At 40.3% G+C, this 19,140-nt stretch overlaps 1 protein-coding gene across 11 annotated transcripts in view; it reads right to left on the bottom strand.

The window, feature by feature from the left end:
- The window catches only part of C2CD5 (C2 calcium dependent domain containing 5), an 88,010-nt gene extending 69,426 nt beyond the window's left edge, over positions 1-18,584 (bottom strand). For 4 of the 11 annotated variants that reach the window (XM_018048403.1, XM_018048405.1, XM_018048404.1 and 1 more), the window contains exons 1-6: positions 18,367-18,584; positions 18,093-18,211; positions 6,597-6,683; positions 4,809-4,980; positions 3,175-3,270; positions 265-420 (exon numbers count right to left, since the gene is read on the bottom strand). In XM_018048403.1, coding sequence (XP_017903892.1) covers positions 265-420; positions 3,175-3,270; positions 4,809-4,980; positions 6,597-6,683; positions 18,093-18,182 — 601 coding nt within the window. In that variant the 5' untranslated portion in view covers positions 18,183-18,211; positions 18,367-18,584. The remainder of the gene's footprint in view (positions 1-264; positions 421-3,174; positions 3,271-4,808; positions 4,981-6,596; positions 6,684-18,092; positions 18,212-18,366) is intronic. The other 7 variants (XM_018048406.1, XM_018048402.1, XM_018048400.1 and 4 more) reach the window with 2 other exon arrangements.

The following is a 19,140-nucleotide window of genomic DNA, read 5'->3' as shown; positions in this document are numbered from 1 at the left end:
AAACTGCTTCCCACTATTCCACTTCATAAGCACAATTTCCTTTCATCACCTAGATAAAAAGGAACCATAAGCTTCTGATTCAGATTTCTTCTTGTTATAAGACAATAATGCACATGTGTTAAGCAGAATGGGGCCAAGGATAAGGAAACAGTTACAATTCATAGTCTTCATTGTAAAGTTTTAGTAACATGTCAAAAGGAAGTGAAGAATTTTGGAGGATTAAGTCAATCAGCCATGATGTTATTATTATTATTTTTCAAATACCTGACATTAAAGAAATGAGCCTCTGCCTGGCCTCATTTGATGCCCTTGGCGTGCGAATTCGATCAATCCATTGATACTCTGGGTCTTCATTGACCACAAGTTCTTCTACAAATCCATGAATTATTACAGCTCTATAGCACTTTGGAATAGATGTTGCTGTTAAAGAAAATTATTTATTATGCTCCGTTTATCACAAAGTTAAATTCAACCCTTTAAAAATGTACAACTAGTTCTTACCTTGTGGATACATACTACAAGAACATCTTTTACTGTGATAACCTCAGTGTAATCATAATAATACTTCCAATCAAACAGTCTCTTCTATTGATTCTAATGATTATTCTTAGAAACAATCATTTTCTTTCATGAGGCTTCTCACCTTTCTCATATAATGGCATAGTAGATAAAAACTTTATTTTTATAATATAGAAAACAGCTTCACACCATCTTAAACAGTATTCAATACAGAATATTTAAAAAGTCAAAATTAAACTGAGCTAAGTAGGTATTATACAAAAAATCAGAAAGCAGATGATGAATACCAAAAACTTCTAATTACTGGAAACCCTTTTAAAAAGTTCTGAACACCTCATAATGGAGGCTCAAAAATCAAACCATTACCTTTCTGACTTAATCTGAGAAGTCCCACAGGTTTGTAGTTCCTAATAATCCATGGCTCCAGGGCCAACTGGTTCAGTAGTCACTACACTACTTAACAGACTCATTCAGTACTGAGAATAACAAAGCTCCCTGGATTTATCAAAAAGGGGAGAATTCGAGAGTTCACACTTTCTTAACCAATAAAAAAAAATGCCATTAATATCAACATCTGGGAAACAAACCTGATGAGGCTACATGTGTGGTGTATTTACACTTAATTCATATGGGCTGTTCAAAATCAAACAACACTAACATGGAGCCATTTGTGGTAGAGTCATTAGTATCAAGCCATTCATGTACCTTGAAATTAACTATTTAGGAGTTTTCAACCTTGTTAGTTCAGGCTGGCTATGAATTGCCCAGAACTGCTTAATTGCGACCCCACATTTCATGGCATTCGCAGGGTTCCATACCTGTAGATGCTCATGTCGTTCTGGAGAGTACCATGGTACTCCACTCCTATCTTTCAGCATCCTATACCAGCATAAAATGCCACTGGATCTTTCTTTTTTGTGACAGTTATTCAAAGCTTAATTACAGTCAGATCTTTTACACATTTGACAAAAATAACTTGTTCTAATTTATGAAAAAAAATGTACTAGGCTGCTGCTGCTGCTAAGTCACTTCAGTCGTGTCCGACTCTGTGTGACCCCATAGACAGCAGCCCACCAGGCTCCTCTGTCCCTGGGATTCTCCAGGCAAGAACACTGGAGTGGGTTGCCATTTCCTTCTCCAATGCATGAAAGTGAAAAGTGAAAGTGAAGTCGCTCAGTCGTGTCCGCCTCTTTGCAACCCCATGGACTGCAGCCTACCAGGCTCCTCTGTCCGTGGGAATTTCCAGGCAAGAGTACTGGAGTGGGGTGCCATCGCCTTCTCCAGTACTAGGCAATAAAATATTAATTTTTATAGAATAAGACAAATATGTGAAAATTATTTTAAGATTTTACAAGAGTAAAACTCAAACTAGATGAGTAGCTTGCAATCCTCTCTATAAGTTAATGTCCTGTAATTATGCTTTTTAAATAATAATTGTGCTTTTTAAAGCCATGTGAGACTTCTGCAAGATATACATGTCCATCCACCACAAATGGTTCCACATCTATATTGTTTCATTTTGAATAACCTATTTGAATTAGGTCTGAATATTCCACACATGTAGCCTCATCAAACATGTTTTCCAAATGTAGATATTAATGGGATTTGGGATTTGTCTTCACTGATTGAGAAAGTGCAACAAGTTCTCTCCCCTCGTGTTGTCTCTGACCACTGATTACCTGCTGACGTCAAGGTAGTGTAGGCTACGTTCAAATACAGTATATCAGCTGTTTTATATCACAATGTTTTATATTACACATGGGCTCACACCCAGTTTAAGAATGCACTGATTTTCTTTCAACATGTAGCCTAGATGAACTGTGGGCTCATTCTCTATATTTCAGTTTGGGTTTATTCCCTTAATTATTGCATTTTGAGTAAAGACTGTACCAAATGCTAGCATACTTTGCATTCCCATATCTAATTTCTCTAAGGCTGAATTAATTTGTTGCATTGCAGGAAAAAACTTTTCACCTTTATCTTCAATCTTGTTTCCAGTCATTCTTAGATATTTCTTATGTAGTGCTTTACCAATCAATTCTCCACCTCAAACCCAATATCACTAAACATAAGGTTTAAGTAAATATTGTCTCATTAACATATGGATTCTTCTTTAAAACTTTGGAAAAAGATGCAAAAATCTTCAGCTGTTACTCTTTCTAATGGTATTAAGTATTGTAACCAGCAGTGATTAATGTAATTCCCTCTAATCACGCTCTGTGGGCCTGGGCGGAGGCTGGCATAGAGACTAGAGAAGTCAGGGAAGCGGGGAACAGCCAAAGGCAGCCTCCCTGCAGGCCACAGTGACATCGTCATGACAACTACATGCACAGACATGCCCTACTGGATTTTTCTAGAAAAAACTTTCTATGAACTTGTGAAAAATTGGCTATCATCTACTTTAAAATAAGTTTCCAGAGCTACAGCAATTAGTTCTGAAAAACTAGCAATTTTCTCTTTGACATTAAGACCAAAGTATAACAGGTTTTCTGTTAGCCTTCTGAAATATTAATTTGATTTCTTACATTTAACACATTTATTAATACATTTTTGTATTTATTAATATAAATATGTATAAATTAACAAAATTTCTCATATTTATTAATAAATGTATTAAATTTCCTGTCAAATGAGTAATAAAATATATTTACTTACTGCAGAAGAACTTGACTCCACATGATGACTGCCTGAATCGATTTAAATCATTGAAGAGGTCTACTTTGACAACTACGTTGATTTCCCCACGGATACCTGTAATTTCAAAAGGAAAATCAAGTTTATACCTTTAGAAGATAAAGTATAATTAAATAATCAGCAAATAAATGCCAATTAATGATTTTAAAATAATGTATCAATCAATAGCAATGCTAACCTTGTTTCCCATTTTTATTCTATAGATGCTCTATTTAAGTAAATACTGTTCCCAACTTATTTTACTATTTTAAATATCAGCAAAAATACAGAATATGAATAATGTCACAATACACACAAATCTCATCAAATATCTTACCTTCTCTTACAATAAACTACTATCGATGGAATTGCCAGGTCAAAAATGTAAAATAGGCAGAAAAGTGCAAGACTGTAGGCAGAAGTATCTGCCAGTTTCTTATGAGTCCATCTGCCCTTTTAAAGAGATGACATTATTTTTAGGTTAGTGGTTCTCAACTTTTTGATCACTGGGCCCCTCTAATCTCAAAAACTATTGAGGATCTCAAAGAGTCTTTGTCTATGTGAGTCAAAACCTATCTTCAATATTTAACATGTTACAAATTTAAACTGAAAATTCAGAAAAATATTTACTTATTACTTCATTTAAACAGGAAATCCACTTATGACAAAATAAACATTTTTATAAAAATAACTATATTTTGAAAAACAAAAAAATGTTTAACGATAGAGTGGCATTACATTTTTTCGAACCTCTATAGTGCATAACTTAATGAAATATTTAGATTCTCATTTCTGCTCTGCATTCAGTGTGGTAACATGATATTATCATAAGATACCTCTAGAAAGCTCCATTGTACCCTCTTAAGAAAATGAGGCTAAAAATGGCAAATGACATACATATAAGTATCATGCCAAAAACAGTTCTTATCTCACTTCGCAGGGCCTATGAAAGTATCTCAGGGACACACAGATGTCCCTAGACCATACTTTGAGAACTTTACTTTAGTTAACAAAAGGCCTTTGAACACTTTTCTTCCTTTCATGAATGTTTACGCAGAAAAGTTTCAAAATCATTCATTTTAAAGTATGTTTTAGAAACAGAGTACTAATATTAGATGATTTTCAAATGATGTATTTGCTTATTATATTGCACAAATTCAGCAAGCATTATTCCAAACTATGGTCAGAAAAGTTACAATTCTACCAACAATACATACTACCACATGTCTATTAAAACAAAAGCCATATTTTTTAAAAAAACAAGTTTAGCACAAAAGTCTTTAAGACAAATTAAAAGACTGTGAGGACTTCCCTGGTGGCCCAGTGATAATACAGGGGACATGAGTTCAAATCCCTGGCCCAGGAAGATCCTATACGACACCCAGGGCAAGTCTATGCACCACAGCTGCTAAGCCCGAGCTCTGGAACCCGCGAGCCACAACTACTGAAGCTCAGGCACCTGGAGCCCATGCTGCATAACAACAGAGAAGCCCTCGCTTACCTCAACCAGAGAAAAGCCCATGCAGCAACAAAGACCCGGCACACCCAAAAATAATTTTGAAGAATTAATTTTTAAAAAAACACTGTGACTTATTTTCTTAAAATGTACTACTTACCGTGAATGGTATCATAAATTGGAAACCATCCTGAGATGACAGTTGCAGCCTCACTGTAGAGTAAAGGATCAATGTCAATGTACACTTTACCGATGGCATCATTTGCACTATACGTATCATGGTCAAGAACTGTGATCTGCAGAGGTTCATCTTGTAAATCTTCATCATCCACCTAAAAAAGGATACTATAAAAGTTAAATCTTATAATAAAAGTATAATAAAAATCTTATAATAAAAATCTTCATTACCATAAATGTATGCATAATGTAAAAGATTACTTATCTCTGGGAAAAAATAAATCGTACAGATTTATCTGTAAATAAAGGTAGAGAGACTAGTCATGAGAGAAATGCAAAAGAAAACCAATGAGATACCACCTCACATTACATTCTTTGTATTAAAATGGTCATCAAGTCTGGTGAAGTCTACCTCCAAAATCTAAGTATCTTCCTTTGGTGGTTAAAATATGAAACAGTTCAAAGTAAAAGAATGCAAATGAGCTTTAGCCATAAGAAATCAAACTCACCTCATTCATAATAAAAATGCACTTTAAAATTATATAATAATTTATATAATTTATAGGATAATTTTTTAATTAAATTATCCTATTAGGATGACTTACATTTTTAAAATAAATAAATATGGACAAGAATATGGAAAAACTGAAACTCTCAAGACATGCTGGTGGGAATGCAAAATGGTGCAACCACTGTGGAAAAGTTTGGCAGTTCTTTAAAAAGCTAAACACAGAAATTACCATATGACTCACACTCCACTTCTAGGTATATACCCAAAAGAACTGAAAACAAAGATTCAAACAGATCCTTGTATACCAGTGTTCACTGGTGTGGCATTAATCACAACAGCCGAAAGGCAGAAACAAATCCAAGTGTTCAACAACAGATGAGAATAAACAAAATATGGTATGTTCATAAGATGGAATATTATTCAGCCATAAAAAGAAATGAAATTTGGATACACACTGCACAACACAGAAAAACCATGAAAACATCATGTTAAGTGAAAGAAGCCACACACAAGAGGACAAATACTTATGATTCCACTTTTATGAAATACTTACACAGGCAAATTCAGAGACAGAAAGTAGATGAGAGGCTACAAGGGGCAGGGGAGAGAAGGGCACAGGGAGTTGGTGCTGAATGAGGAGTTTCTCTGAAGTGACCAAAAAGTTTGGGAAATAGTGGTGATGCTTGCATATCATTGTATGCAGGTAAATGCAATTAATGCTGTTGCACTGTACACTTAAAAATGGTTAAAATGGTAATATTTATGATATATTTTTACAAAATTCAAAAACTTTTAATCTGTACACAGTTTGTAAGTGATTTTTGGTATATGCTAAAATCCAGAGGAAACAATATAACAATACCTTTTTAACCTGGGCTCTCCTATTCATACACCATTTTTCTAAACTGTAACATAATTTTTTGGAAAATTCAATATTCCTAGGGCTTCCCAGCTGGCACTAGTGGTAAAGAATATGCCTGCCAATGCAGGAGATGCAGGTTTGATCCCTGGGTTGAGAAGATGCCCTGGAAGATGCAACCCATTCCAGTATTCTTGCCTGGAGAATCCCATGGGCAGAGGCCAACGGGGCCAAAAAGAGACACAATTGAGTGACTGAGCACACACATAGGAAATATTTTGCTGGTGTAGAAAAACTACAATACCTGAAATAAAAAGTAGTGCAATCATTCCTGGGGAGGGGAGAAAAAAGGGTCATACCAAAAATACACACACTAAAGATGCTGACATTTAAAAACTTACCTCAAATTTAAACCACTCTGAGTTCCACTGAGGGTTGAGGGACTTGAGATACACATCTGTTTTAAAGGTGGTATTACCAAATTTTACCTAAAAACAAATGAGAAACAATTCAAATATAAAGATCAAAAATGTGAATAAAAATAAAATTTAATGTCAGCTAAGCAATGGGAAGATTAACCATGCAGGGGGGAAAAAGACAACTATCCCTGAGACGAAAGGGGAGAAAACAGGATAGGCCTAGGTAAGTTGATAGATTACACCTGGGAACAAGGGAACAAGGGCTCGCCCACTGTTCTGTTTGACTAGCTCTGCCGATCCCTGGGTCAGGAAGATCTCCTGGAGGAGGGCATGGCAACCCACTCCAGTATTCTTGCCTGGAGAATCCCCAAGGACAGAGGAGCCTGGTGGGCTACAGTCCATGAGGTCACAAGTGTGGGACACGACTTAGTGGCTAATCCACCACCAACTCCGTATGGAGGAAGTACTCAACACAGCCTTCACTAAACAGGAGCTTAAACAAAAGAGCAAAGTCTTAAGGGTGGGAAGGGGAAGTGAAGTCGCTCAGTCATGTCCGACTCTTTGCGTCCCGTGGACTGTAGCCCACCAAGCTTCTCCATCCATGGGATTCTCCAGGCAAGAGTACTGGAGTGGGTTGCCATTTCCTTCTCCAGGGGATCTTCCCGACCCAGGGATCGAACCCAGGTCTCCCACATTGCAGTCAGACGCTTTAACCTCTGCACCACCAGGGAAGCCTCTTAAGGGTGGAGGACCAGCAAAACAAAATCAGAAGGTAAAAAGGACAGCTGTCTTACCAGCTCATCAAGGGAATCCAGAACTACAGACTATTATTACAAGAACTTAGTAACATATACTCCTCTATTTTCTTACTTCCTCATATTTGTTATTTTTAAACATCTTTACTTGTGTATACATCAATTCACTTCAGTCACTCAGTCGTGTCCCACTCTTTGCGACCCCATGAATTGCAGCACACCAGGCCTCCCTGTCCATCACTAACTCCCGGAGTTCACCCAAACTCATGTGCATCGAGTCCGTGATGCCAACCAGCCATCTCATCCTCTGTCCTCCCCTTCTCCTCCTGCCTCAATCCCTCCCAGCATCAGTGATCAGCAATATACTATAGTCATTAAGGGTTTTATGTTCCTACGTTAGGGGACAATAAAAAGGGTTGGATGGGGAGTCTATCTGGTTTCACACTCAGTCTTGGCAGGCACTAAATCAAAAAGAAAAAGCAAATAAGAAGGAAATGAAGAAGATGGAAAGCAGGCTAAATACCTGGGACGTTTCTAACAAAGAATGGAGATTGTGAAACCTCAGACTGGACTTGAGAAGCGGTCAGGAAGCTTAAGAGCAAAACAGATAAGAAACTACTTCCTAGACTGTCTCATCTTTCCTAAATTTGATCTTGCCAAGCTCTTTCCCAATTCTATCAGTTTTCACCAGTATGTATCTCCCACCCTCAAAATTCACTAAAGGTTTATCCCAATACCCAGCAAAGAATTTTGCACATTGTAGATACTTAGAAAATGCTGGTTCAGTCAGATTACCCATGAAATCTCCTTTCCTCCCTGACTTACAATCCTACTTTTGGTATTACAATACTGGCAGACATTAACGTTTAATCAGTCCAGAAAATATTCTAAAAGCAAAATACCCAAAACTATGGTCACTATCTTCTGTACATTTTATCATACAATTTGAATTATCAGGGATGATACCTACCTACCTAGGTAGTTGCATCAGAGGGTAGAAGAAGTTTAAGAAATTACACAAAAATAGTAAGTTCTTGCATGGTGAGTGTGCTTAGTTGCTCAGTCGTGTCTCACTCTTTGAGATCCCATGAACTGTAGCCAGCCAGGCTCTTCTGTTCATGGAATTTTCCAGGCAAGAATACTGAAGAGGGTTGCCATTTCCTACTCCATCAGCCATGGTAAGGACTATGATAAATAAGAAACTGAGGAAAAGGGTTTGCCAAACATGTCACAAACAGCTAATCTCCTTGATTTCTAACAAGTTCCTACAAAGCAGTAAGAAAAAGATCAATAAACCAACTGAAAATAGGATATTCAAAGAAATGGAAACATGGATGTCTTTTTAATGTATCAAAAGATGAAAACAAACTAAACCATGTTGACCACTTAGGCTGGCAGAGGTCAAAAAGTCTGAAAAAACAGTGTGAGTGAAAAGTTTCATACTCATACTCTTGTTGCTCTAAGTGCAACTTTGAACCATCTTCACAAAGTGCAATCTGACCACATTTATCAAAATGTTAAATGCCCATACCCTTTAAATTCATACAGAAATGCACAATGACATATACAAGCAGCATTATGGTGGCAAATGATTGGAAGTAACCTAGATGTCCATCAGTTGGGAACTGGCTAAATCAAGTATGGGAAAGCTGCGTGATGCAGTGCTAAAGAGAAAAATGAAGCTGTTCCCCAAACACTAGTACAGAACAATGTCTAAGGGCCCAGGTTTGATCCCTGGTCGGGGAACTAAGATCCCACATACCACAACTAAGCCCGTGTGTTGCAAGCAGAGAAGTCTGTGTGCTGAACCAAAGAGCCCAGTGCAGCCAAAATAAACTGAATTTAAAAATTAAAAAAAAAAAAGGAACAGTGTCTAAGATACATCTCTACTGCAGGGCAGTGTGTATGGCATTCTTTGTGGAGGAAAAAAATGACAAAATGTCATAAGGCATATGACACATGCCTATACGTGCACAGATTATTTCTGAAAGGACACACAACAAATGCTAACAGAGGCCGCTCAGCAGAGCAAGACAGATCAGCTGAAGGAGAGGCAACGAGAGGCCGACTCATTTTGTACCTGTTGAATTTTGACATGCATGTATGTTACCTGTTTTTTAAATGGGCTATTTTAAAAGTCAAAAACATCAAAAATAAAACTAAATTCAAATGGCAAAAACTCTGTTTAGGTTCAAATTATAGAACTCTGAATTCACCTCCAGGAATTTATCCTAAAGAAGTACTTTCACATGTGGCTCCTCCTCCAAAAAATACACAAAAACCTAGTGACAACAAGAAAGGGACTAAATCACATACTCCCTACTAAAGAACGGAGTTGACTATATATGCTGTGAGGGGAGTATGTCCATGGCATAATAACTGAAAAAACCAAGAAACATGATATGTAAAAGTTGCTTTTTTTTTAGAGGGAGGAGTAGATAGATACATGCCAAAAAAGAGACAGCAGTGATCTCTGAAGAAGGAACTGATAAGGGAGCAGATGACACAGTACAGTGCTGTAAGAAGTACGGGGCTTTCAGGGTTCCTTCTGAGTATCTGGATCTTTTGTTACAGGAGTTATTCATGCTCAGTTATCTCTCAGTACCCAGGTATTGGTTCCAGGACTCCTCCCTAACCCTCGCCCAACCCCCAGATATCCAAATCCGTGGATGCTCAGGTCCCTTATATAAAATGGTACAGCATCTGTGCATAATTTCCTGTACACTTTAAATCATCTCTAGTCCAGAGGGTCGCAAAGAGGACACGGCTGAAGCTGTGTGCTAAGTCACTTCAGCCGTGTCCTCTTTGCGACCCTATGGACTGTGGCCCACCAGGCTCCTCTGTCCAAGGAATTCTCCAGGCAAGAATACTGGAGTGGGTTGCCACTTCCTCCTCCAAAATGCTATGTAAATAGCTGTAAATATAACATATATGTATGCTAAGTCACTTCAGTCCTGACTCTGTGACTCTCTGGACTATAGCCCGCCAGGCTCCTCTGTCCATGGGATTCTCAAGGCAAGACTATTGGGTTGCCATTCCCTTCTCCAGCGGATCTTCCCAACCTAGGGATTCAATTCTACCCTTGTCTCATGTCTCCTGCAATGGCAGGTAGGTTCTTTACCGCTAACGCCACCTGGGAAGCCCATACTATGTAAATAGCTGCCACACACAAAAAATTCAAGTGTTGCTTTTTGGAACTTTCTGGAATTTTTTTTTCCAAATATTTTCTACCTGCAGTTGGTTGATTCCAAGGAAGCAGACCCCAGGGGCATGAAGGGGCCAACTGTATTACTGTGTAACTATCTTTTTACTTTTAAATCACAAATGTAAAAGAAATGAAATGAGGAAAAAGACCCCTCAGAAGAAGCATGCTTACTACTTCTCTAACGTTTATTTCATTTCAATATTCAAAATACCAAAGAAATATTTCTTTTTTAATTTACCTAAAAACTACTTTATCTGAAGTAAAATATCATTAGGATTCATAATACCATTCAACACCATTCAAAAGCCAAATGTACCCAAGGGTTTTGGCTCAACTGCCAAAAACCAGCATATCATTCCCTAAGTTATGATTTTTGCACTCTCTTAAGTTCTGTCTCACTACAGTATAGTGCCATAACCTGCTTTTTTTTGGGGGGGTGGGTTTGGGGTGGGGGACGGTCAACTGCCCATTCCATCTATGTAAAAATCTAATAGTCCCCATACTACTCTAAACCAACAAAAGATTTTTGAAGAAAAAGGCTAGAGCGGGTACTCTGCCAACATTGCGGTGATTCCCCACCGGCTAGAGCGGGTACTCTGCCAACATTGCGGTGATTCCCCACCTACTAAGGAAGAATCAGAGTTCATTTGGTCTTATTTAATTCAAAGGCGATTTTATTACTCAGCAATTAAATGAATGCCTCACCATTTAGCTACAGAACATCAGGGATTTTAACGAGATTCCCTGGTAAGGTAAAGGCATTCTCTTTCCCCACTCATTAGCTAAATTACCTTGAGAAAGTTATTTAACCTGTTATTTAAAGCTGCTTCCTCCTCTGAAAAGAGGAGCTGCTGTAAGCATTAGTCAGGATAATGCATGTAGAGACCTAGCAAAATGTCTGGTAGAAGATGCTCATTAAATATTTATTTCTTTTCCTCTCCCAGTTCCTTCAAAGGCTCCTGGGCAAACACAAAATGATAATGTAGTTTAGCAGAACAGTTTGTAACATGTACATTAATACTGGGATTTATTTTGATTAACACTTCCCTTGTACAGAATGCCATCCCATTCATCCTGGAGACTCTCATTTAATAATCATCTTTAAGTACTACTTGGTCTTCACTGGCTTCCTGAAAGCCTCACATCATACACAGCAGAAATTCCTTCAACCAATACAACCAGGACCAATAACTGAATAGTCAGTCAAATAATCTGGTTAGATCAGATAATAACTAAAAATGATACAAGCAGTAAACATTTTCAAATAAAACAGGAAAACAAATATTCATTTCTCTATCTTTTATCATAAGACTAAAGGCCTCATCTTTGAGTAAGGATCCACTGCTGATAGTTCTGTGGCATCTTTTTTGCGTAAACAACACTCATAATGTATCATCTGTGTTTGCCAGTTTGCGTTTCCTTATAATGTGGTAGACGGACTTCCCTGGTAGTCCAGTGGCTAAGACTCCACACTTCCGATGCAGGGGGCCCAGGTTCGACCCCTGGTCAGGGACCTAGATCACACATATCATAGCTAAAGACCTGGCGCAGCCATATAAACAAATAATTTTTTTTTTCATGCAGTAGACTTAAAATTGCTGGTAAAAAAACTATGGATAGAGAATACTCATTTTAAAATCTTCATCTAATTCAGGAGTAATTTTTAGCAACTGTATCCATAAGTCTTTACACAGCATTATCGACTTCATCATCCCACTTAAATCACTGATTTGTATGAGGTTTAAACAAATAACAATAACAAATGGAGTTGGCATAAACAGGGTAGGGAATAAACACAACTGCCTCTTAGTAATATATCAAAACTGATGGGAAAAACAAGCACACTGGAGCAGAATCTAATGATACGAGGTCTTCAAAAATGTGTTTACGGCAGAAATGCAGAGCATTGGAGACCGTAATGAGTCAGCTGGTAGAAACTGGTTAAGAGAGCATCCACCTTACAGACTTCTCCCCCTCCTTTTCAGACCACTTGGCAATCTGTATCCATCTGAGCCACCAGGGGGCCCGTATCCCCTTTACTCAGCCAAATTTTATTTCCCACTTCTATTCAACAAGAACCCTCTTTTCAATTACATGTGCTTTATCCCCTCCTTTTACTTTTATCAAGTTTGTCCTATTCATCCAAAAAATGCTCCCTTTTCCTCTCTGCCTGTGTAAATGTTACCATCCTTCCAGTCCAGCACAAAGGCTTCTTATCACCAGCCCAGACTTCATTATGCTCCTTTCCTATGCATTCATACAGTGCTTAGAGTCTACCCCATACAATGTATCCCTTTATTATACCGTAATCCTTCGTTATCCCCTTTTTCCTGCATTAATCTTTCCCTTTCTGCTGGATTATTCCTACTAGCACACAAATATGTTCTAATATCTTCTAATTTATTTTTTAAGTACTAAAAGCTGCATAGCCCCTCAATATCACACTATTTCTCCTCTCCCCTCACAGCCGGTTTCTTGAAACAGCTGCCTATTCATGCCACCCCTACTTCCTTACTCCTGTGTACAGTGCGTGTGTGCTAAGTCGCTTCAGTTGTGTCCAACTCTGTGATCCTATGGACTGTAGCCCACCAGGCTCCTCTGTCCATGGGATTCTCCCATGGAGTAGGTTGCCATGCCCTCCTCCAGGGGATCTTCCCAACCCAGGGATCGAACTTGGGTCTCTTATTATGTCTGCTGTCTTGGCAGGTGGGTTCTTTACCACTAGCACCACCTGGGAAGCCCTCTGTGTACTTACTTTACTACAGTATGGGTTTCTGGCCTTGTCACTCCTTCTGAGTGTCAATGCCGTCTGAGACATTACTTTCCTGATTCTCTCCTAAAATCACTGGCTGACGGTATGTTTCCTTCCCACCATCCTCAACTTCTAATAAATTCTTAATGTCAGATTCGTTCAAGGATCCATCTTTCTTCTTGCTCCCTCTTCTCTCCCCCTTAGTCAGTGGTTTGCAAAAGGGACAGACTAACTTCTAATGGAACTTTAAAAATTGCCAGCGGGTATTTTTGGGACAAACAGTAGTAGTATTAAGCGAAGAAGAGCAGAGATGCTAGGTGTCCTGCAATTCAAGAGACAGTCCCCAACAATGAAGACTTGTCCCATGTCATGACTACCAAATGTCCCCACCAATAGCCAGATGGGTCAAAAACCAACCTAGAACCTAACTCAGTTTTACAAATATAAGTATTGTAATGTGGTTTAAATATACACTCACTTTAATATACATAATTGTCAAGAAATATGACTACTGTGAAAATGAGTGGACAACCTTTCCCCCATGAGCTGACTATTTTGGAAAACCAGATCACCTATGGCCATGAAGGGCCATCTGAGATGCCAGCACTACACAGCTGTCTCACTCTGTGCGAGGAGCAGCTGTGTGCAGGAGATGGTACATGGAGGTGACGTATTTGCTATCCTGAATCCCCGCTTTATTTTCTCCACATGGGGCACTTCTCACCACCTTGCATAGTGTCTCTCTTACTTAACAATTTTCCTCATTAACTCTCTCCTCCCACTAAAACCTAAGTTCCATGGCTACAGAAATTGTTTTGCTCACTGCTCTATCCTTGCATGCTGTACTATAGCCAGTACAGTATCTGATATACACAAAGCCTCAATAACTATCATGGACTCAATCTGACTACTTCATGTCTTCTACTATGGTCATTAACAAGTATGTCTGTATTAAAATACATATTATAAAATACTTTTATTCTGTATCATATTACAGTTAGAGCATTCTATTGATTCTTTAGAATTGTAAGCATGTAAAGATAGTAAAGAGAAGATTCCAAAATACCTGCTATATAAACACGAGATTGGGCCTCACAGAGTTGAGAAGTACTGGACTGTGGGAGCTTATTTTTAACTCATACCTCTCTTCAAAACACCATACTCACAAATCCAACCTTTTTTTCCTCAATAACTCCAATTAAAGGACCCAAGGACACTTCAAACTGAACATGCCCAAACGGAAGCTTATGCTCAACCCACTCAGTCAATCTCTCTGAATCCCATGGAGACTGAGAAAATTACCCCAGTAACACCAGAAAGCTAGGAATCATCTTGACATCTCCCTTTCCCGGGCCCCTACTCCAACCTACCAAGTCCTCTACTGTCTATTTTCAAAGTATATCTGGAATCCATCCACTTCTATTACCAAAACCATCACCCTGACCCTCACGATCTCTTTTTTGAACTATTATGAAATCTAACTAGTTGCCTGCTTTTGCTCTTTCCCCTCTGCAGTCCATTCTCCAGACAGTAACAGAAATACTCATCTTAATAAGTGCTTCCCACTGAACTGAGAATCAAAACCAAACTTCAGTCATGGCCTCTAGGATCCTGCACAATTGGCTCCCTGATTAACTGTCCAGTGTTATCTCACAGCACTCGCTCCCTTCCCTTACTACTTGCCAGCACACATCTCTTCCCTCACTTCCTGAAATAAGCAAATCCTCAGGATCTTCCCTCTGCTGAGGCTTTCTTCTCCTCCAGCCTCTCTACTACACACACATACACCGCCACCGCCACCGCCACCGCCACCGCCACCGCCACCACTACCAAGCAGCTATTCCTTCACATCCAGCAGGTCTGTGGCTAGCTGGCACTTTCTCGGGGGCCTCCCTTGATAATCCAACCTAAAGTTCCAGAGATGATTCTTCTTTTTTAATAGTTACTGACAATTAGAAAACTGTATCTGCGTATATTTATTTTTTTTACTCCAGGACAGTGACTATGCAAAATTAAACTTTTAACAGTCTACTACTTCGAAAAGGGTACAAGTACATGGTATTTAAATTTTTTTTAAACCTTTTATTTTCGATTGGCATACAGCCAATTAACAATGTCATGGTAATTTCAGGTAACCTGAAAATCTCCTGAGATTCTCTATCACTTTTCTTTCATGACTCTCACCATGATTTCTAATTATAAATTTAATTTTCCTTTACTTTTTAACGTCTGGTTCTCCCACCAAAATATACAGTCCATAAAAACAGGAACCAAGAATATTTTATTCACTATCACATACACAGCAGCTAGACTGGTGACTACCACAAGGCTTGGCAAACAGCAGACACTCAGTAACTACTTGTTGAAAGAAGGAATGAATGAGTCACCATTAAATCCAACTCCTCCTTCTCCAGCAAACACCATTTGTTTCCAAGGCCTGAGAATGTTACCTTAGAAACGTCCCTCAAATCTTTCTCCTTTAATTCATTCCCACTATCATCTAAACATGCACACATTGTCTGGATAATTTTACCACCTTCTCAACTGATCTCCCTGCCTCGTCTCTCATCTATCCAGTCTATCAATAACATCACCATTCAAGTCATCCTAGAAAGAAACAACCTAATAGAAAAATGATCTTATTTCATTTCTGCTTGAAAAACTTCCCCAGACTACCCTACACTCACAAAATACAGGAAAATGCCTTTAATACAAAAAATGAGGTTGGTGCAAACCTACCTTTCTAGCTTTAACCCCCACAAAGCTCCACTACCCACATATCCCTTCTGACACCAAGCACATCACAAACCAAGTTGGTCTCCTCACACACCACGTATCCCACTCTGTGCCTTTGATGTTCTGCGCCTTTCCAATCTGCCTGGAAAATTCTGGATATTCTACAAAGCCTAGCTCCAATGTCTCTTTTTTAGGAAAACCCCCTCAACCTTCAGAGACAGAATTAAGTTTCCAGAGTCTACAGAAACACGCATCATCTTGTCTGGAATGGCGGTATGAGCACAGTGGATCAACAGACCACAAGGCTATGGAGAAATACAAGGTTAAGTTACCTCTGGCAAATTATTTAGTGTTCCTAGGCTTTTTTCAAGTTGTAGAGCATTTTTAATTGTAAAAACAGTCAATACAGGTTGACAGTGCAAATGCTATCTCAGAACATTTTCCCCTGGCTCCTGAATTTGCCGGGTTCCTTTGTACCAGCAAGTCTTCATAGCATTTCTCAGGTATCATGATTCTTTTCAGATATGTTTTAATTGATTATATGTATATATTGCTTGGAAACAAAAGTCCATATGATATTAAAACAAACCAATCTACTGTGTCCTTCTGGTACTTCCACTGTAAATGGGAAATAACAATACAACAGTAAGACTGATATAAAGGCTGGGTTGTGTGTTAGTTGTGCACTCATGTCCAACTCTGCCAGCCCACGGACTGTAGCCCTCAGGCTCCTCTGTCCGTGGAATTCTCCAGGCAAGTATACTGGAGTGGGTAGCCATTCCCTTCTCCAGGGGATCCTCGCAATGCAAGGATCAAACCCGGGTCTCCTGCGCTGCATGCAGCTTCTTTATGCCTGAGCTCACAGGGAAATCTGATATAAAGACTAAGATGTAAGACTAAAATTTAAGATATAAAGACTAACAATTGAAAAATACTTAGCACAGACCTGGCAATAAAAAGACTCAACACATGTCAGCTACTATTTATTAACCTAAATTGTGCAGGTCAGTCTCTGATATACCTGAAAGCAAAGACTATGCTTTTGCAATCCGTGCAACCCCATAACTTATCATCTGGCCCCAAAACATACTCAGTATCTGTTTCTCAAATAAAAATGAAGTTGAGACTAAGCATGTCAATGTTTGTGTCAATATTTGACTAGGTTAGAGAATCTTTAGGGACCGTGAACAGTATTTTATATTGAGATGGAATCAGGCTGTATATTATCATGTATCTATCAACTTGAAGCATTAATAGCCCAAACAATTACTGTTCTAATGTTCTGGCTCGTCCTGACAATTTTTTATTACAGTATTACTAGGCTTCTTTCAGACTCTGGATTATTAACTTTCCGCGCCCCAGGCCTGTGCTAATTTGCATGAGTTTTAAACTAATCATTAGATTTAAAAAGCAATTTTGCAATTTAAACCCATGGCACTTAATTGGCTTCCTACCTCAAGGCACTAAATTACCCTGAAACAGCTCATCAGACCTACCAGTCTATACAAGAGCAGAAAAGTGTTACACTTGGGTTTCAGAACTTGCACTGATGATTCAGAAATCACTATGTTAAAGAGGAGATCGCCTTGCAGCTCTCCCGTGTCCATAACAGACTGTATCTACATTCTTAAACATCTCCATCACTCTAACATTAAAAAACCAGGCACCCTCCCCCCAGAGAAGGGTGGATGTGGGTGTCTGTGTGTGTGTTTCAGTGGCCGCCTGGCCACGCCTTGGGATCTCCTGACTGGCGGGTGACCTGTTAGGAGTCCTGACATCAGGGTCACCCCTGCAGACACAGCAGTAACAGCCTTCCCTCGCGGCTGAGCGTGCCGCTGACGCCTGCGAGCCGTGCACCCATTACAAGGGCTGCAGTCTCAGCAGTCAGCTCTCCAGGGAGGGCTGGCCAAGCACCGCACCCTGCAGGCCGGTGGGCGGGGAACGGGCTGAGGGACTGCGGGCGAGGTGGCCAGGATCCTTCACAGGGCTTGGCGCTCCCTGTGTTTGGAGGGGCAGGACCTTGCACCAACCTCCACGAAGGCATCAGTCAGGTCACTAGCTCGGTCCATCACTGGTAAATGGCGCCCGGCCACGATTTTCACCTTCAGCTTCCCAGGCATCGTCTCGGCTTCGGCCTCTTCTTGGGCTCCTGCAGACACAAACAAGCGAGTCTGCGCCGAGCGCCCAGCCTGGGAGGGGGAGGGGCGGGAGCGCGCGGGGAGCAGCGCGCGGCCGCGGGGACGCGCGGGGTAACTGACAGAGGAGGGCGCGCGGGGGCGCGCTGCGCCGCCTGGTGCTACTTACTCTTGGAGGAGAAAGGGGGCCTTCCGGTGCGGGAACTTAGGCCTCATTCCGGAGAGGCAGGCGGAGGAGTGGCCCCGATGGAGGCTTCTGCCCGAGCTCCACAGCGCTGGCAAGAAAAGCAGAAGCCAGTCGACATCCCGTTGAGCCGCTGCCGCCCCTACTAGTGTTTCTCCTCCCCCCAAAATGGCGGCTCCCGGGGCGGGGGAGGAGGCATCGATTGCTCGGCGCTCGGCCCACCTCGCAGAGGAGATGCGAAATTGGCTGAGAGCAGATGAGAGGCGGGACGGACTTCGAGGAAGCGGAGGGCAGGGAAACTGGTGGAGCTCCGCATCATCCAGCGAGCGCGGGCTGTAGGTTGGAGCACAGCTGCTTCCGGAGAGGAAGCCGGTCTACGGGTCAAGGGCGGACCGCAGGTGCTGCTCCTAACTTCGCGGGCCGTTACCTTCCCGGCTGCCAGCGCCGAATTTCCAAACGGCCAGGAGAGACCCGGCAGCAGCAGAGACGGATAGAGGAGCCGTTTCAGTTGGCCTTTGACGACCCTCTAGTAGTTTGTGAAATCAGCTTAACTGGTTTCTACCTGGAAGGGCTAGTTTTTGTCTTATATGAAATAGAGTGAGATATTTCAGGAACCTCTCGGGTAGTCGAGTAAGTATTGGAGTAAGATAGTCGAGCATCCTATAGTAACATTCTTTATTCAGTCATATACACGTGTACTGGGTTACAGATGTTAAGGTAGATTTTGGACGGAAATTTTTTGAAATCCAAAGGCACTTC

This window comes from Capra hircus, chromosome 5 (genome assembly GCF_001704415.2).
Source record: "Capra hircus breed San Clemente chromosome 5, ASM170441v1, whole genome shotgun sequence".
In the NCBI taxonomy this organism is placed as follows: Eukaryota; Metazoa; Chordata; class Mammalia; order Artiodactyla; family Bovidae; genus Capra; species Capra hircus.
Note: the sequence above shows the minus strand (reverse complement) of the source record. Positions and strands in the feature narration are given on the sequence as shown.